Raw genomic sequence first — 21,876 nt, forward strand, 5'->3', positions numbered from 1 at the left:
AACTTAAGCCTGTCTGACCGACAAATGATAGAGTAGAAGTAATTTTGACTAATTGTGAAGTACTCTTGGGATTCACGCAGTGAGACTAAATATCCCACCGTAGCCTCATTGTGGCAACTCCATATAATCATCTCATCACTTCCGTTTAACTTGCACAGCTTTTGCTGACTGCGATTCAAGCACATACGCCTACAGTTTTACATAGGACCAATGCTTATACTCTAAGTGCATCCTTTGTCCAGTGGCAACCACCACCTTAACCTAACATAACCTAAAATAGGGTCGCCAATATTGACTTCAACCTTGGCTTCTACTCCCATACAGAATGGTATAGAAACTAATACCATGTGAAATCGAAATTATGCTTTCTTGCGCTAAATCTATATATTTAATTCCTTCATTTGAACAAATAAAAAAAGAAACTAATCGGCAAAAAATTTAGGAAATAACAATAGGCAGTATCACGATTTCTATTTCTTTATTTGGAGTTCACAATTGTGATGCAAATATGTATTTTAATTCGATTAAATTTTGCATTGATTTGTGATCAAATGAATTATGACTATATAAGCCTGACTGATCCGCATCAAGGCATGACCGGATACTGCTATTATTATTATATGTGTATGTACGTATAGTTAGTGTGTACACTCACAGAACTATTTTCTAAAATATACTCTTGCTTTTTTGAAGTGAAAGAACCTTTTAATAATGAGATTAAAAAGTCGTCGAAGAAAGTATGAAATGCTTTTATTATGAGCCTAGATTCCGTCATCATTATAAAGTGAAAACGCATCACTTAGCTTATCATTATACTATATTTATCTTTTAATAGTCATAAATGCTTCTGAAAGCCATTTAATTCAAGCATTCAAAGGCACCGTCTTCCAATGGCCACTCTCGCCACTAAGCTGTTGTGACAATGCCTCTGCATTTTATTCAAGCGCATATTTACATACATATGTATATTTATGTTAAACAAGTGCCTGTGTTGTACAGAAAGATATGTAAATAAATATTTGTATTCATATAGGCACGTACGTGTGCATTAGGGTGGCCCAATAAAGTGAATTTGAGAAAGTTAAAGTCGGAATTTTAATGCTCTCACCATCTAGGATGGTTCTAGATTGAAAAAATTATACCATGTGTTTTTTTTGAATACAAAATATTTAGAGGTCGCTCAAAGCGTTCGAAGTTTTTGGGGTTTTGGGGTACCAATAAAAAAGTTAATACTAAAAATTTGAGTCTCTTTCTTTCTTGAAGAGTTTTAAGGATTCTTTATTATTTCTACGCAAAACTGTTTGTTTTTTTCATATAAAATACATGTGAAACTTTGAGCACTTTGAGTGACTTCCAAATATTTTTTTTTTTGTGATTTCAAAGACAAAAAAAGTGGGTATATTTTTGGATATTGGACAATACTAAGGGATGCGAGCATTTAAATTCGCACTTTGCTTTTTTCAAATGCTTTTCTGTACCACTCTAATGTTTAGATATTTAGTTATCTTTCTTTAAAGTACATGCTCTTGTTTAACATACATAAATAAACATATATAAATAGGGGGGCCAACGCTTTAAAATTCCGACTTTCCTTTATTTGGTCCACCCTAATGCTCAATTATATTCTTCCGAGCAATCTGTATCTTAATAAAAGTCATGTTGTCATATCAAAAGATAAATAAAAGATAAACGAAACGATAGCAAAAGTGATGGTGCCATTCTCCGAGTACTTTCCGTCACTGCTGTTGACATTTGGAATTCCATATGCAGCTTTAACAGATAAGCAGCTTTAATGGGTGAGCAGAAGTAGAAAAAAAACAGCATTTTCAAAGGAAAACATACAAATGTGTGAATCATTAACTTTGTTGATTATGTTATGTTGGCACAGAGCAGGGAGCCAAATGAAATTAATTATCATCAACGCCACAGCATCGGCGTGCTAAGCGCTAATCACAGCCATTTGCGAACTAATCAAACAAGCTTTTTGTCTTTGGTGTGGAGATAGACATATAAACATGCATATGTACATATGTGTATAAGTGTTTATATACACGCGCTCAAATGCGATTTGTGCAAAAATCCGCATTGAAAACAGATGGGGAAAAAGCACGAAGCAAATAACTGGTTATAGCTTTGTCTTTGAGTGCAAGTGTGGCAAGGCAAAACGGTTTGTGAGGCTGCATACTAATGTGAATTAAAAACAAAAAAAAAAGAACAAGCAAAAATAACCGATACACGCATGCTTTACTTCCTCCGAATTCAATGAATCACTTGTTTATTCTTGTGATTCTTTAAGGGACTCATCACATCTCAAGCAAATCACAACAAAATGCCCCGCACTCATAGCATTCTCAATCTTCTCTTTCATTTCAGCTGTGTTGAGTTGAAGTATAAGGAATCCATACAACAGTTATCTCTTTGTGTCCATCAGCGGCGCAGCAATCCAGTCCAGTCCAGTTCAGTTCAGTCACCCACTGCGTATTTTGCACATTTTGCCACAGAGTAGTGTGAAATATTCTGCAGTGTTGCGGCTGGTGCGGCACAAGCAGCTAAATATGCAGATAGCAACAACATATCGCAGCAGATCCAGTGACGAAGCACTCGACGAACATTTAAAGTTACAGCAACAGCAGCAACGTCAACAAGCAATGCCAATGGTAATGAATAATACACGTCGACATATTAGCGGCGTTCACAATATAGTCTTACCAGCAACACCAGCAACACCACCACCACCGCCGCCATCAGAAGCCATGCGGTTGCGTACTGATTCGAATGCGACCAGCATTTATGTGATTGGCGCAGACGCAACGTCCAGCCACAATGGCCCTGTAACGGCTATCAGCAGCGTTACACAGTCGGATAGTAATCCAGCAACAATGGAACGTAAACAGCGCAATCGTTTATCTTGGGTGAATATGCGTCGATTTGGTGATGCTGATGCTGATGATGCGACTGTGATGCATGGTGAGCATGATGGTAGAAGCGCTGTGACTATAACTCCATCACCACAAACAACGCGCAGTTATATCTCTACAGTTTCCACAATGACAGCCATAACTGGCACAGGTGGTGGCGGCGGTGGCAGTGGCACAATTAGGAGTACAAGTGGCGGTGGTGGTGGTGGTCATATGGGTAATGGTAATGGCACATTAAGCGGTCGCACAACTGCCGCTTCGGGACGCATCAGCACTAGTGGTGCTACTACCATCAGCGGTAGCAACAATACACTAAACGATATAATATCCGATTATCATAGTCATGAGGTGGCTAGCAGTAGTGATTTTCATTATTCCAACACTGTTGTGGCATCCACACCGCACACGAAGAATCTTTCGAGCAGTGGCAGCTTTAATATGACCAATGGCAGTACGGTGAAGTTGCTGCCGGTGACGGACGATGATTCCAATCAGCAGGTGAGTGAAGTTGACCAATGTTTATATTTTTTTGCATCTTACTTTAAGGCCCACTTAGTGATCGACGCTTTTCCAACGTATTCTACATACTCCTAAGTATTTTGTGTACGTTATAGTGAATAAATATGTGAGCAAAACACTGCCGTGCCATTCGAGAGGTCTGAGGTTCAAGTTTCTCGGCGGGCGGATTTTTTTTGCGTTTATTTTAGCTTTTTTAACTAAATTTTCTTTTAATTTTTAGTTTTATTGTTAAAAAAAATACATAAATTTTTTAATTTCATTTAATTTTTTTAAACAGGTTTTTTTTGCTTTTGTAATTTAGTTATTAGATTTTATTGTTTTAAAAAGAATTTTTATTTAAAGTAAGTTTAATATTGACGAACTTATTTTATTTTTTCTTTTTGTAATTAAAATTTCTTTTAATTTTTAGTTTATTTTATTTTAAAACGAAAATTTTTTTTTAATTTCATTTAATTTTTATATATATCTATACCTATATATTTTTTATAAGGAGATAAGAAAATGTTTTTTTTTTTTTTTATTTCTATTATTTATTTCAGTCATTATGTAGGAACTTACTTTATTTTTACTTGGTTTTAATTAAAATTTCTTTTAATTTTTGGCTTATTTTATTTTAAGAAAATATTTTTTTAAGTTTATTTAATTTTTAGTAACTTTAGATATCATTTTCAAAAGAAAAATATTTTTTAACATATCATTTACTTTTTAGAACTATCTTACTTTTTTAAATTTTTTATTTTTTAGTTTAATTTTCTGTTAGCTTTCAAATTTTATAGGTTTATTTGTATTTAATTTTTTGAAAACTTATTGCTAAAAGACAAACAGAATAACGCTAAGAGTCAATTTCACAGTGCATAGTTAACTCGGAATCGGCAGTTAACTACAGATTTTTATACTGCAAATCTCTAGTTAACTGCCGATTCTGGGTTAAATGCGTACTGTGAAATTGGCCCTAAGTCCCTCTCATTGGCAGATCTTTCAAATAGTCTTTCAAAAGGCAGAAAAGAACTTCCAAGATAGTTGCCAGAATTGACTTTTGTCTTTCGAAAGACTGCGGTGAGTTGATTTTTTCAAAATTACCCTGTTAATATCTCACAGTGTATGGACCTATTAACCGTCCCATGTTTTCCACTTCCTATGCCGTTATGTACGTACCAAAACAGTTCAGTTAAGATATTTTAAAATATTCCCATATTTACGATTATTATGCCCAAATTTTTAGAGAGAAGCTTAGAGAAAGAACATTTGATCAGACCTATCTTTACATGCCCCCCAAAATTGTCTCGATATTTGGCGATTAAAAACAACTCTCTCAATCAAACTGTCCAAATCGTCCCTGAAACGCATTGTTGGGTATAGCAGATGTTCGATTGGAGTTACGGGTCTTACAGCATCTCACTAGAACTTGTGGCAATAGTTCTGTGCCCATTCGTTCCCCCGTAATATGTAAATCTCGTGTTTGGCTCAGAGAACCTCATAAAGCTCCATGTTCTTCGTTCTTTCGTGTCCGAAAGTTTCTAGTTTACTCAAACATATTTATGCACATATGTGTTGGTAGGCGATATAATCAATACCGTCGATGCAAATGTGAGCAAATCAATTGAGCGCCAAAAAAAAAATTAACAAAAAGCTCGAATTCTCGCTAAAATGGCGCGGGTGGCCGATAGCAGTCAAGTGCATTGCTAATCATCACGCCAGCCTAGGCGCTTACATAAGCGTTTACGATTTCATAGCTCATAGATATAGCATACAGAGAGGAAGCGTGAATAAATGCAGATGCACACGCGCGGTACAGTGTGCGCGATAGTAAATCAAATGCTGTGAGCACACGCAAATGATAGCGTTGCACAGTTATGTAGTTCAGATGAAAGCTAATAAACTTTAGAAGATAATTGTTGATACCGATTTTGAATTTTTATTTGTTTTGTTATTAAGTGTAAAGTGCTAAAAGACAAGTTGAAAATAATTGTAGGGGTTTTCCAAGTAAAAAAAAAAATTCCCAAAAAAATTGGAAATGTTATAAAAATTTGTTTACCAAAATATTTTTTTTTTTATTATTAGAAAAGTTTTAGTTAGGCAGTTTTTAGGCTTACTAATATTTAGTAGTTTAATAAAGCGAAAGTTTCGAGTGGCTAAGAACTCGTTTTGATTTTTAAAATATGTATATATTTTATTGGCGGTGCTAAGCATTTTTTTCTAAATGCATACATAAAGCTTGCTGGTAAAGCCAGCAAAAAAATGTATCAAAAGTCAATGCTAATTCGTAGCTACTTAAAATTTGCACTTTATGGCACTAAAACTTATTGGCCTATGAAATTCTTAGCTACATTTTTTCTAAAAGTTCGGAAAAAAATTGAAACTTAAATTTTCCAATTATATGTTTTCGATTTAAAGGATTCCTATAACATTTTCAAACTATTTTTTATTATGTAAAATTTGTTAACAGAACACCCGAATAAATTTTCTTTAAAATTGCTACTTTCTCTGCACTCTGCACAAAACAATTTAATATTAACAAATAAAAATTCGAAAATCGGGCTCAACAAGTGTCTTCTAAAGTTTATTAGCTTTCATCTAAAATAAGCTTATCAAATCGGTTCAAACATGTTTATAAAAGTAAATTCCAGTTTTGTACCACTGTTCGTTGGTAGCACATAAAAATGATAAAATAATTCAGACAAACGCTCAAACAAAGCGTAGAAAAAAAAACCCGTTTTGGAAAGATATAAAAATAAACACCGTTAAAATGCAAATAATTGAAATGACGTGAATTGTTTAGCTGAAATGCGATATTGGCGACGCACGAAACGCGATGATACGAGTACATACATACATATGCAGCGCAAGCAGCCGCGGCAGAGGCTGAGGGCGGCTACGACAGCGGCTTGGTGTGTGCGCGATCTTGCGGATGTGTTGCTATGCGGTGGCAGTGGGGATTTTAATAGCCGCCTGCCTGCCAGTGATTCTGAGGGGTGGTTGGTGTGGTTTCTGCGGTAATGGTTTCCATTACAATTTATATACACGAAATCTCAAATTCTACGGAAATGTGGGATTGTGTTTTACATAAACGCATTACTTGCCTACATTCAAATAAATTTACATGCATCAACACATACTTGCATACAAATATACAAATGCATTTGTATTTGGGTTTGCTTAAGTGTCATCTTTATTGACTTAAAATATTTTTTTTGTTTTTTTGTTTTTGCCATTTGCATTTTTTGTTTGGCGTCATTCTTCTTTCGCTTATTGTTTATAAGTAGTTTGATATTTCAATTTTAATTGCACAATAATTTGTTTATTTATATGTTCATGGCGGCGGCTTTGCATTGCCATAGGAAATTGTGAAGGTAGTTTTTACGTCATTTCGAAATAATCTCAGCAAAGTAGTAATAATTAGCCTCAGGCTTTCGTGGCAATAGCATGGTGAGGAAAAATTTCGTATTTTGAAATATAACTAATGCAAAAATGCAGTAATAAAAATTTGGGATGCTGAAAAATGATTGCCATATTTAGGAAATAATTGAAATTTATGCAATTCCCTATGATTATAAAATTTTTCCCATGATGTTTTTGATATTTGAAATGATGTCTTTTAATGGTTTTTTAGGTCAAAATATTTAAACAATTTTTTATTATTTTTTTTTTGTTTTATCTTATGCTTTTTTACTGAGAATGTATAAAAAAAAAATAATTCAGAAAACAATTTTGGTAGGGTTGCCACCATACGAAAAAAAAATTTCATATGTGAAAATGGCTTGCTTTCTTGTGTTATCGCATAACTCAAGAACGGCTCAACGGGTTTGCTTTGTTTTTATTTCATTTTGTTTCTCTTTGTCTGTAGAAGGTTTGTAAAGAAAAAATTTAAAAACCGGTGTTGCCAAATATGATGCTGCCACATATTTCAAATATCAAAAAAAAAAAATTTAATTCACATACGCCGAAATAATGCACTTTACTGAGAATTTATAAACAAATTTAATAAAAAAAAAATTTAATAGGGTTGCTCCCACTCGAAAAAAATTTTTATATATAAAAATGAATTGTAGCTCGTGTGTTATCGCATAACTCAAGAACGGCTCAACGGATTTGCTTTGTTTTTTTCATTTTATTTCATTTTGTTTATTTTTATCTGTAGAATGTTTGTAAGGACACAATTTAAAAACCGGTGATGCCAGATATCTGAAATATCAAAAAAAAAAATTTAATTAAAAAAACGCAATAATTATATTTCACTGAGAATGCATAACAAATTTAATATTGAAAAAAATTTGATAGGGTTGCCAGCATTCGTATAAAATCTTATGTCACGATGTTTGTGGTCAGCTGCTCCGAAACGGCTTGACCGATTTGTATGAAATTTTTTGTGTATATTTGGAAATATATGAAATCAATCGCATACGCTTGTAGAAAAATTGGAGCTAAAGGGGGCGTGGCACCTCCCATACGAAATTAATCGCATACTCATAAAAAAATGGATGTTATTGGAAAAGGGGCGTGGCACCTCTCATACAGATCGAGTTTTTCATACTGCGTATTTCTGGATGTATTCATTGTATTCAAGTACACTACTCTACTCAAATAAAACGAATTTTTCATACTGCACATCTCTGGAAGTGTTCATGGTTGAGTACTCGAACATATAGTAGTATAGAGATGTACGAATCAATTATTGTTAAAAATTTTAGTTATGATTCGATCTGGCTTATATTCGAGCTACTTATGTATTGGTAACGGTAGGGGCAATACTATTCCAAAAAACAGTGGTCGTGAACGTGAATTGTTGGTGAAAATGTTGGACCAAAATATTTCAACATTTAAAAAAAAAAATCAACAAACTTTCATAGAAAACTTCGAGCTTTTTAATTCCAGCAATCCTAATACTAGGACAATTGTAAAAAAAAATTACAGCTAGTAAATCTGTAAAGAACGAAACTGAACTTCGGATTTTGTAAAAGCGAAAATAAACTCAAACTAGTTTTAATTGAAGTCAATTAAAAGCGATTGCGATTAATTCAAAGCTGTCAAGTAAAGAGCAGACATGCATCTATGTACATACATACATACATGCTTAAATTTGTACAGTTACATACTGTATTTAAGTACTAAGTCCAATGCATTCAAACACATGTAATGCTAGCCAAGAAAATCAAAGTTCATCCAACAAACATGAATTTGGATATGTGTCTGAGCTAAATATAGATAAAGCGTGCAAAACTTGCTTGCTTGCATACATACATACCTACGTGTGTATGTATAAATGTATACCCATAAATAAAGTGGCGTAAATGCAGACGTGCTCCACAAGCGGCTTACGAGTAAATAAGTTATGAATTTGTTGATTGCTGTTGACTGCTGACTTGTTGGCTGGTGGCGGGTGACAAATGATTGTATATTTACATAAACATGCGTATCATTTATTTTTTTTTTCATGTTGTAGCGTTGCATATTTGTACATTCATTTGTAATGCAGGCAATTGCAATTGAATAATTAGCTGCGCCAATTAAAGGCCATAACATTTCAATTAGTTGCTACTGTAGGGCAGTAAAAAAGCAAGCTTGTGTCTTTACTGCTGTATATGTATGCACATGTGTACATATATACGTATGTGTTTAGCTGATTATACATATGCATGCACTTTTGACACGCAAGCAGTGCGAAATAAAAGGAATCCCAAGTCAGGCGCAACAAAATATGATTTAGTGGTTCAATACTTTTTTGAAATGGTGCTGCTAATCGGAAGCGTATCTCAAAACATTTGATTTCGCTTCCTCAGAAATTTCTATTGCTGATTTTCATTCACAAACCGTGAACAACATTCGTGTCAATATTTCCCTGTATTTATTAAGAATATCAAGATTTGACACCCAGTTTATGAAAAAGTAGTAGATAGTCTTTCAATATAAAATCACCTAAATGATTAAATCAGTGCTTGCTAGGGAAGTCAAAAAAACATCAATGCATCGAAAAAAATTGAAGTTTTGCTTCGCGATGCATCGGCATTTTCCAAATCCATGCAAAAGTGGTAAGGTCAGCGTCAAAAATTTGCATACTCTGAGTTTTGACGAGTTTATTTATTTATATTTTCTATACAAGAATCCATTTTTTATTTATTTCATACAGAACTCTAGAAAAAGGAAGAAATAACAAGAAGTTTCCAGCGATATTTTTACCGTTGATTTTTTAAGAGTTTTTTTTCGCTATGGGTTGCGTATTTTCTTTTATATAAAAGAAACTTTGTGTTCATTGCGTTAGATGAAAAGTGCACAAAACATGAGGGTATGCATATTTTTAACGCCGACGGTATATGTCTAAGCAAATTTATACACACATACGCAAGTCTCAACACAGCGAAACGGAATGCCTTCCAAATAGAAAAAGTACTAGCAGAACAACTTTCGCAGCCTAAATGTATGCAATGTATTATATTGACTAGCAGTATAAATATTTCTACAGAAGTTAGATTTAGCTACGATTGTTGCCTGTATTTAGGCATACATAAATATGTATGTATATGAATAGTTGCGATCATTTGGTGTACGATCGCCTTTTAGCGATATTCGCCTTAGATTATAAATTAATTACAAATACTTAAAGTAATTTATATGAACGCTTTTTAGTAGATGATTTAGTAGAGAGCGAATAAGCAATTTAAATGAGCATATAACTTCTTTGAATACATACATTTCTTGTACATATAAATAAAACTGTGAAACCAAGTTCGCTTCTTAAGTCTTTCGTTTTTTGTGTGCGAATTTATTTTTGGTTAAGCCAAAGCAAACAGCAAACTGCATCCATATGTAAAATAACCTGTTTCAATTTGTGTATCAGCCCCGTTTCTGCCCAGGTTCAAAGTTTTTAGCTGGCGTTTATCATCTATTCTTATCACATGTATCATACATACATACATTCACTGTTGGCAGAAGAAATATACTCTTCTTATTTTGAACAGTATTGGCTATATTTCTTTGGTTTATTTAATGTTTAATATTTTTTTTTTTATAAAGTCTGGTTAGTTATATAACAAACACCATATACATAAATCCACAGTTCAAACTTTGTGCAATAATTATACAAATTCAACGAATTTTCACCAAAAATTTTAACATTTTATTAATTTTTTTAATTTTTTTTTTTTGGTTTAAAATGCCAATTTATATGGTGTTTGTTGTATCGCTAGCTAGACTTTTATAAAAAGATATTAAAAATTTATTAAAAGACTATTATTTCTGCCACCAGTATATTTCATTCAAAGGGCTTGTTCTTTCCTTAAAGCTCTGTTGACAGATAGAACAAAATAGCTACATGCATACATAAAATGAATGTAAATGTACAAGCAGTTAGCCGTATATAGATACCTCTCCAGATAAAGATACTTGCGCAATTTTGTTAAAGCAAATTATCTTGACTTAGCACTTTTTTGATTGAAATGGTTAATTACTCGAGCTTATTGCATATTTTAAGCGATTAGCTACTCAGTTTGGCAGTTTGCATTTAAATAAAAATTTTAATTCAATATACATCAATATTTCCTACCAGATGCTACTATATTTGTTTAGATATCTGTGTATTGCGTACCTCAAGGTACGCCAAATTACTTACTACATACAATATTAATAGCAAAAACACAAACAGCAGCTCCATTAAAGTAAAAGTATTCCGCTTCACTGAAATGCCTTATTGATTGTTGCTACATATTTTGCTTTACCCTCTTTCGATTATTTGATTTTCAAGGCAACACTTGAGCGCACAACAACTATTAGTTTGTTAAATATGCCTTCATACATACATACATACATATAAGGTACACATATACATACATACATACATATGTATATAGAAATATTGTTAAGCAAGTGGCGCCAGCGCAAAAAATTGCAGAAAAAAATTGAGAAAATAACTTAACAAAACCAAGCATATGTATGTATGTATGTACATATGTACATATGTAGGTATATATATATATATATTTATCTTTTCAACAGCAATCTCTTTAAAATGCATATTTTGTTTTAAATTCGCTAAACATTCGATAAAGCTGATCGATTTAATCACATCGCCCCCTTACTAAGCCGGCAATTATAATTCAAATACAAGCGCTCATAGCGTAAGTTGCTGAAAAAAAACATACTATACATGCTATTTATACTATAAATGGTATATAAAATATTCGTTAAGAAATTATAAAATTAAAAAATAGTTTTGATACTTAATTTGTGTTGTATAATGCAATTTGGCTACACACTCGGATGAGTAATCTGCGGACTGCGCTACTTTTTTTTTTGTATACATATTAATCACTAACTATATACGTATGTATGTATTTATGTATGTATCTGATTGTAAAGTTCGTCTGCCTTTTGCCAGCTTTACTTGTGCTGATTATTTAAAGCATATATTTTTCTAGTTTTTTTTCATATTTGTTTTGGCCAACGTTAAGACCCCAGTTACTTCATTGACTTTGTGATTTTCGTAAGCATAGAGCTCGAGGGAGTATTCGCTATGAGTGGCCCGAACAGCGAGTGGTACGAGTTTACAACAAATAAGGTAGTGAATAAATAACGGCAACAAAAGTGCGATTGGCATGCGCTCAGCGGGAGCTGTTTTTGTTATCGCTTTGTCAAAATTAGTGCTGCAACAAAAAAAAACTGAACATTCGCTGATTCTGAAATTGATTGATAGAAATAGATGTAGTTGGTTTTTATTAATTTTGTTAGCGCTGACCGTTAGCATTGGCGCGTGCTACTTTGGAAACGTAGGAATTTATTTGCATTGTATATATGTACATTAAACTGCAAGAAAATTTCGAAATTTTGTTTTTTTTATAGCCGAAAGTAGGTGTTGCCTTTTACATTTTTCGCCCTATCTTCGGCATTTACAGTCGGATCGTTAAGTATGACAAATCGATGTTCTTGTTCCAAAGTTCATTGTCCCCAAGTACCTCATTCTAGGACTTACCCACTAGATTTCAGTTCTTATTAGCCTAACGTACCACCCTAATGCCAGTAAATTAAAGCTCAACAAAAATCATTAAACTTTTTGCTAAGAAAGTATTTCGATTGTTCCAGTAGAGCTATTTAAAAAGAAGCTTTTTATTGCCGAATGTATGTAGGTATCATCAAAAAATTTAAAAAGGCAAAAAGGAAAAAAAAAATTTCCTTGCAAGAATACTTAAGGCTTAGGGCTGTACGGCGAACTTTGTTTGTTTGTTTGGAAGGTGGTATGGTCTAATATTGAAAATTTAAATATTTGGGTAAGTGACGGATTTCTTATGCGAAAACTTTTGTCAGAAAAGCTAAGAATCTTGTATTTTGCAAAACAAAATATTTTTGCTTGTTTGTTTATAAAATGACATTTGTTGTTGCGACAGCATCGCATAGATGTATGCCTACTTGCATTTTCGATGTAGTAAACTCTGTAGCATCGAAAACGGTGCGGTTTCGTTAGGATGGAATTGCATAAGTGTGTGAACGCCTTAAATGTGAAAGTTTGTGAGTGAATAAGTGTCTGCATATATTTGTTGCTCTTTTGCGCTAAAACGGCTAGACGTCCTTCAATATAATTTGGCACACAAACAGGATATAAGCCGGATTAAACTATTTTTTTAAGAGAGCTACCACCTTTTTCAAACCGTAAAATCAATTAATTAATACGTTAAATCAAATTTTACAAAACTGTGTAAATAGATGCCAAACGAGGCGATTGATTTCGAAAATATATTTTATGGTAGTGGCAGCCCATTCAAAGAGTTAAAATCAATTCAACTAACAAGTTAAACGAAATATTTTATTGTGGGTATCAAAAAAAGAGATTTAAGAAAGCTTTACTTCAGAAATATTTTTAAAAGTTGAAAAGTACAAAATTCAAAAACTATACTAGCTTGTAAAGTGTTACCTATTGGTGCGAATAGTTTTAATTATTTTATTATTTTTATACTTTTCTGGAATCATGGGAAAGATATATTTTTGTACAAGACTTCAATGTACATTTGGTGTAGTACACACAACCAACGTTAAAAAATTCGATACAACTTCCTCATTTTTTCTAAAATAAAATAAAGACAAATAAAAGTATATAACAAATGGCTAAGTGACGATCAAGTCAAGGTGCAGGAATGGTATTTTCAGAGATAGTATTCAAGAGTTCTAGCTTTAATTTAAGCCAGGAAGGTTCTATCACCTTTTGTTTCTTTGCTAGAGCTTTTGAAATATTGCAAAAAAAAGCGAATTTTTGACACTTTGACCTCTTTTTCCTTCAAAATCTGGAGCTGGTGGAAATTTTATGCTCCTGGATTCATAATCAGCACAAAAAGTTTATCAAAAACAGCTTTAACATTTGTCGTACTAAAATTTGTCTCTATTTTTGTTGGGCTGTGTTATCAATTAAAAATGAGCAAAAATTCAGGTTGGTTATCCATCTTTCCCAGGGCACGCAAGCGGGCTCGCAAGGGCTGCAATTGAGTATACATATTTAGTCGAGCCACTGTAATAGCCTACTCGAAGCCGAGCTATACTTTATTGAGTAAAAAATAGTATTTGCCTTAAGCATATATCCCATGATTTTATATGCATACATATGTATGTGGATACAATGAACTAAACTCGGAACTTGTAAAATGTGAATCTCGTGAAATTTCGAGGGTTAATTAATGCTAAAATTAAAAAAAAATGCCAAATCCAAACGTGCAGTCATTTTTTTTTTATTTATTTATTTTTTTTAAGAACCATTCAAGGCTATAAATTCTGAATGACAAACCCAAAACAATTAATTTTCCAAGTTGACAAGTAAAAGTTTAAATTCTATTAAAAAAAAGGCATTCAAATAGCTGTGCAAAGCATTTGTTGTAGCATTTACGCATAAATAGAACTACATTCATACATACATACATAGGTATATTCAAAAGGTACACACTTACAGACCTTGATCATTTGAAAACGTCCACTGGCAGCTTATAACGATGTTTGTTGTCGATACAGGCGATTTTTTACTATGAGTACTTCAATAGAATTGCGCTTTATAGCTATACATTCGCATTTGATATTTGTTTCTGGCTATATAAGTGTGGTCAAAAATTAATGAGGCAACAATGAAATGCGACACTGCCATACATTGCCAACGTTCCCTTTAATGATGACTATTTTTGATACACATAGTTATGTATGTATGCACGTGCATATGTATGTATGCATGCGCAATGCTATCTCACTTCTTTTCAAAGGTTTTTTAAATTTTTGCTACGCTCTGTGATTTACTTGCAACATATGGTATCACATAAATATACATACCTATGTATGTACATTTATGAATGTATATATGTAGATATACATATGTACATATATATGTACATATTTAGTTTTTCTTAACAGATAGTCTTAAATGAATTGTTGTAGGAAATTAGAGTGTGAAACTACTGGACATCGAATATCGTGCGATGCCAACTGTTGTATGCAGGTTTCTAAATAAATGTACCCACATACATACATACATACGCCTGTATTTTTTGCGAATGTGTTGCCGTGTTGTTGTACGTCTGTATGCATGTATTACAAGAGTTGTACGAAGTTGTCGCTTACCGCAACTATGCATATGACTGCTTTAGAAGTGAGCCAAATATACGAGTACATTTGTACATAATTTCATAACATCAGCTTGTCAATTTTCACTTTTTGTTAGTCATACGCCCCGGCAAACCAAAAGCTATTGGTAGCAAGTAATAATGGTTTGTGAGTTCTACATAATTTAAAATTGTATTGGCAATTACTTGTGCCAAATGCACTTGCATTATAATTGAGTTATTAAAGATATCAACCAGAATGTGTTTGATGTAATAAAAACTAGTACTCACTCCTGGCGAGTCAGTCAAATCGTTAGTAGTACCAGGATGGGTACTAGTCACAAAAGTTTGCGATACCAATTCCTTTGCCTAACGAATTTAACATGGCAAGCAATTCCATTGGAGCGTATCGAGCGATACGCGTGGCATGGCCTATCGCTAGCGATCACCTGTTGCAAAAGTGGCGATTATCACACGCTAGCGAATTGCCTAACGACAAGTAACACACAAAATCGCTAGTAAATGATATTTTCTGTCGCTGGCGAGATGCCCAATAATCGCTAATGCGTGGAATCGTTAGTCATAAACTCTCGTCTCTTTCACCTACTAAACTCCAGTGGAACTAAAAGGGATATGAATGATATCGATAAGTATGCATGTACAATGTATAAATGCAAATAACGATATGGATAAATGTGTCGATAGCGATACCTACCTGCCTTTCAACTAAATAAGTATCAATAAAAATATGCAGAAAAAAAATCGATAACTCCATAGATGATAATGTGAATAAGTCATTCGATAATAATGTGAATAAGGTACACATTACACTCTCGATAATGCTAAATACAGTTGGGCCAATCCATGTCAAATTGGTCAATGATTGAAATCGACCATTTTTGATTTATAAGAGTTTTGGTCAGAACTTTCCGTCAATGGGGAGAAATTAAATTTTTTTTCGAAAGTTATGCAAAATTCTAAACTTCATAAATTCCAGGATTTTGAAAGTTAAATTTTTTAATGGCTTGTTCTGGTCTCGTTTTAAAAATCTCACATACATTTCTTGTCCACTTTTTTACACAACACCTCCAACTGATCTTAAAAGATCCTGAAATTTTCAATAGGACGTTTTTTTCTTTTAAATATATCAATTTTTGAACTTTGATTTTATATTTTTTTTTGTGCAAACCATAGCTAAAGTAAAATCAACATTGATAAAAATCTAAAATAATAAATAAATAATACACACTGATGTGAATGAAAAGTAAATTGCTTAATCTATCGATGACTTGGAATAATTTGACTAGCTAAGATCATAGATGCGAGTAGTACAAGATTTCCAACCCAAATTTTTTTCTCAATAGGGCGTGTTCGCCTGTAGCTTTCCGACAGGGTCAAGTACTTGGATCTGATGCTAGGCAGGAAGTTGAATGGAAATCAAATTTTGGACAAAAGTATGGAAAGCGTCACTGCCGCAGTTGTCTGGATAATGATGAAGTGTATAAGAATAAATTAACTTGGCTCACACTTAAAAACCAATACAGATAAACACTTGCGGATTAGTACTAACCATCTCTGTAATTTCGCGTTGAATCGCGTAGTTTCATCGATTTGGTAGTGGTTACCATTTAAAATCGAATGATATCCCCAAGGACCACTTATATAGTAGCCATATGTGTCTCCAACTGGGGACTAACTCCTAACCTAAACCTATCTTACCCACAATCAGTGATTCTGTTGTCTGCTAGTGCGTGACCTGCTGAAAACGTTGCCAATAAAATCTGTTATAACAACAGCCTGAGGATTTGTTAAGTATAATGTATTTTTTTTTAATTTCTTTTCAACGTAGATCCCCTGAACCCCGTAGTTATGATTTCGAATTAAAATTTTCTTAAAATCAGATATGTTATTTTATTACAATTTGGTTTCTACAATGCCAATGTATAGTGTATACATACTAACTTACACAGCACTAAATATATGTCTTACTGTACGACCAAAAAAGAGTTGTCACTAAACTAAAAACGCTCTGATGCGTGTCCGTACGTGAATACGCTTCAGTTTCTTCTTATATATGTATATCAGTTGTTTTTGTTGTGTTATATATACATATGTGTATAGATATTATACCGCGTATTTGATATCTTGGTTTACGGTGTTTTTTGTTGCGTCAGTGGCATATCTAGTTTTGGACTTGTGCATATGGAATTACTTCTTGTTTGCCTTATATGTATTTTTTTTTTTGTATATATAGATAAAAAAAACAATAGTTGCTTATTGGCCAAATACAGAAAGTGAAAGGTTTTGCATATAAATATATCTGTATATATCTATGGCTACTCAAGTCGGAATTAAATATAGTAAAATTCTGAAAGACTTAAAAACCCCAAATTTCCTTCAAGGAATTAATCAGAAAGTCTTCATGGCCAAAACAAAGGCATTGAATTAGCATTCCTATCTGTTCTAATGCGTGACCTACTTATGTATTATGTAGCATATACTTTTAAGAAAGTTTTCCTAATTTATAAAATACACCTTGGTGACAAAAGCGAAAAATTATTCTAAAGCTTTTGCTCAATCGGAAAATGTATTGAAATGTGTCTTCTAAGTTTCTGCTCTTTGCAAAGTTTTCTCAAATTTAAACAACTTTCCAAAAACACAGTAAAAGGACACCAAATGGCGCGAGCCTAGGCATGGGTAACACTGCCCTGCGCGACGCGTTAACACCATTGCCGGAGTTGTCGTGCCAACACCAGTAAATGGAAAGCGCCAGCGCCATTAACACCAAGCAACATAAGAGGCACACACACAATTCACCTTAACTCTTTGAAAATTTACACGTACTTTGTTTTTGCTTTTGAGTGTTGAGAACGCAAATTTAAAGCTTTTACTCAAGAATGATAGAATATCGTAGCATTTACTACATTCCTGTATTCCACTGTATGGTGTACTGCACTGTATGACGATGGGTACTGTGATGACACTCAGATGGCGCCGTGTTCAATTCAGTACACTGCGCTATTGCGCTGGGCGCAGACACCACAGGTGGCGCTGGCGTTATTGAGCTAGCGCCAAATTGCGCTCTTACCCATGGTTACGCGAGACTCTTCAAAAAAATGAACTTTCAACAAACAAACAAATAAAATTAGTAATTTTGAGAGGAATGAACTTAGTTCCAGTTCACCTGTTAATTAGCGAATTCGTAAATTATTATCTACTTTTTATTACTTAGATTTTAGTTCATAATTAGTTACCGGTAAAATTTCTTTTTTTGTGTGCTTTTGTTTGCAGGTTTTGGCATTTTATTATAATTATTGTGAAACTAATTTCTTTTTTTTTTGTTTGCTTTTCTTTACAGTTTTTAAGCAATTTATTCCAATTATTATGAAATTAAGTTCTTTTCGTCGTCCAATTCCACTTTAAATTCAAAGTTATTTTCTTTATTTGGCCACAAACGAGAAAGTAATTTGGCATTCTTAACGGTCAGTGCAACACACCCAAAAAACGTTAAAAAATTAATGAGTGTAAGCCAAGCTTCCATCGCTTGAAGCGCTTAGCTAATCAAATTCGCATTCTACTCATTCCCAAATAAATTTTGTTTTTATTGAATTATAAATGCGCAGTAGCTTTTTACATACCATGACTCCGTTTGTTTTTACATACATACATATGTATTGTATTTGAAAATTCTGCAGTCGAGTGACCATACACAGAATGTGTAAAAATATTGATTACACCGTTAGAGAACTTCGTGTGATTGAAAATTTTGCCTGAAGACTGCAGCTAATGATGTATTCAGTATTGGTTATATATGTAAATACCAGACCCATTTCAAAGTGATATTGTTTGCCACTTAGTTCATTCTCTATTTGTTATATGGGGAAAAAAGTAAGTGCGCCTGGGCCACACTGGAGAAGTGAAACCTCCGTTACATATCTCATATCATCTCATAACCAATGTACATACATATGTACATACATACATCTTCTTTTGCTCAAGGATATATTTTTTCTCCTTTTAAAAAAAAATTTAAAAATAAAAATTAAAAATTAAAAAAATTAAAAATTTCGATTGCAAAATTGATAATACTATTGGTAGCAAAATCGATTAGAAAATCGATAACAAAGTCGATAAATAATCGATAACAAAAATCGAAAAAATTTCGATAAAACTATCGATAACAAAATCGATAAAAATATCGATAACAAAATAGATAAATAATCGATAACAACATCGATAAATAATCTAACAATATCGATAACAAGATTGATAAAAAAATCGATAACAAAATCCATAAATAATTGATAACAAAATCCATAACAAAATCGATAAATAATCGATAACAAAATCGGTAAAAATATCTATAACAAAATCGATAAATAATTGATAACAAAATCGATAACAAAATCAATAAATAAACGATGAAAAAATCTATAAAAATATCGATAACAAAACCAACAACAAGATCGATGACAAAATCGTCGTTAGAGAATGAACTGTATTTTAATTAAACATTCTTAAAAATAAACAAAGTTTAATAAAAGTGCGTCTATGAAAATAATGAACATATGGGCATGTACGTATCCTGTATTCTTTTAACACTCAAAGTACTAATGAAAAGTTCGATACACTTCAGCATAATTGAAAGAGGAAAAGGAGTGATAGAATTTCCAAGTTTAAAAATGTGCCTAATGAACTGAAAAATTAGTGCCGAAAAGGAGAACAATATACATATGTATTTTCAGAAATAGTATTTTTAAGGTACACTGAAATAATATATTGTTTATTAATTCATTGAATTATTACAGTAAAGTCATAGTAAAATAACAATATTCCAATTAAAAAGGAGGAAAACGCTGAAATATAGCTTTTCAGACCTGTTTACCCATATGTATACCTACAGTTAGCTTAAAATGTTAGCGTACACCTTGTTCTTTTATAATATTCACAATTATTTTCATAAAAAATTTTTAAATTAATTATTTATGAGAATATAGTTCATTCTATAACATAAACCATATCAATGAAGGTTTCACACTTTATAGGAAGTTCACAAATATTAAAAAAGATTGTAATAAAAAAATAAATTTATTCAGAATATTTAGAAAATTCTCAAGTATGCAATTTTGTAGCGCAATAAATTTTAGTAAAACAAAGTGCAAGTTTCAAGTCGCTAAAAATTACCTTCGATTTTTTAGAACTTTTTTGTGGAGGGTGTTGCGCGTTGATCAAAATCTATAAAATTAATTAATGCCCCTTATTTTAATTTTTAAGTGATTTTTAAGTTATATATTGTCTGTTATATACATATTGGCATATTATGCTAAACTACTAAAATTTATGATTGTGGCAAAACTGAATGAATTGTGCCGAAAGTGCCACTTTGAATGAAAGTGCAAAAAATGGCACTATTGTGCCTACTTTTCACCCACTGCCTCGAAGCGTGTATTTTTACGCTTTTCTTAAAAATGAATTTTGGTATAGGGGCATGCCCAGGTGGGGACAGTAGCATTCATGGCAACGAAACTTCCGACGAGTTAGCGCTGGTTATCGCAGTGGCAGGTTAGTGTACCTCTGAGCTACGTATGTATGTTAAGAGCTGCTTTTCTCAGCACTGGCAAAATATAGCTAACCGCAGGTGGAAATACCTACTAGCCTGAAAATATATAGGTATATGTTGCCCGCTTGGTGCACAAATTGAACCTCAATTACTATCAAATTGAACTGGAAGGATTTGTCTGGATCAAATGCCACTAAAAATTGGGAAAACCGTGTGAGCCCTAATTTGCAGGATTATGTGAATGGCTGAGTAAAAATAATTTGATGGAAGCAAAGGAAACCCTTATATTTGTAGATTTTTTGTAGATGGAGCCGTAAGTATAGATCTTCTCAACTCTCCTGCCGCTACTCCATTCACAAAACTTCACCTAAAAGCTTTTCTTGAAAATTATCATAGGAAAGTAGTTGAAATGTATTCAAAGGGGATAAATAAGCCTTTGTCATGCTGAAGCCACAATTCGTTTTAGTATGCATTAATGAATGCAGTAAATTTGGTAAATAGTATCTTTAACTCATGCCAAAACCAAACTAAGCACAAATTGCCATTTAAATCGTACATACATATCTAAATTAATGCGTTCGAACTCCTAACCGATTATAGTTTCTTGTCCACTTGCGTTGGCAGTAAAAGCTCATTTGTATTCTAAAGCGGTGCGTAGGAGTGATTCATATAATTAGTTACTTATACGATATGTAAGACGCGAAGGGGGTATAAAGAAATTACTATGCATAAACCGACAAACCAAGTTTTTTTTTTTAATTTCAAACGATTTACGAATTAATATATGTAAGTGGAACTAATTTTGAGTAGGAAAAGCCTTAACATATAATCTATTATTATTATTATTAATTTATTTTTCATTAAAGATATGTGGAAAAAGTTTCGTACCTCTTTATAGCCCATGGAGAACGCCAGAAAATTATGAACGCTGATAAATTAATGGCATTTTCTTCTATTTCATAATACTTTTTTACATTTGCTTCGCATATTCTCAATAAACTTTTGCATTCTCAACGCACTGGTGCTTGACTTCTTCGTTGGAAAACGTTATATTACATTATTGCGCTAGATTATCGAATATTAGTAGCATATACACAATTTATATGTACCTGTGTATGTGTTTATATTATGTATGCATGGAGCATACATATGTATGTATCTTAGTACACATGACGCAACTTTTAATTGTATAGACTTGGTTTTTTTATTTTTCCTTTGCATGCTTCTTCACAAAGCACATACACTAGATCAGATGGTTAACATTTTATTATGCCCATCGCATAACTAGCGGCAATTATATACTATAGAGCAAAAAGACAGGCCC

The 21,876-nt window shown here is 32.8% G+C and overlaps 1 protein-coding gene across 1 annotated transcript in view; it reads left to right on the top strand.

Moving 5' to 3' along the window:
- Positions 1–2,373: 2,373 nt before the first annotated feature.
- blot (solute carrier family member bloated tubules) overlaps positions 2,374–21,876 on the top strand; it is a 59,494-nt gene continuing 39,991 nt past the window's right edge. The window contains exon 1 of the mRNA XM_017622290.1: positions 2,374–3,416. Coding sequence (XP_017477779.1) covers positions 2,556–3,416 — 861 coding nt within the window. The 5' untranslated portion in view covers positions 2,374–2,555. The remainder of the gene's footprint in view (positions 3,417–21,876) is intronic.

This window comes from Rhagoletis zephyria, unplaced genomic scaffold (assembly GCF_001687245.7).
Source record: "Rhagoletis zephyria isolate East Lansing unplaced genomic scaffold, Rhagoletis_zephyria_1.1 Rzeph_scaffold_02748, whole genome shotgun sequence".
Classification (NCBI taxonomy): Eukaryota; Metazoa; Arthropoda; class Insecta; order Diptera; family Tephritidae; genus Rhagoletis; species Rhagoletis zephyria.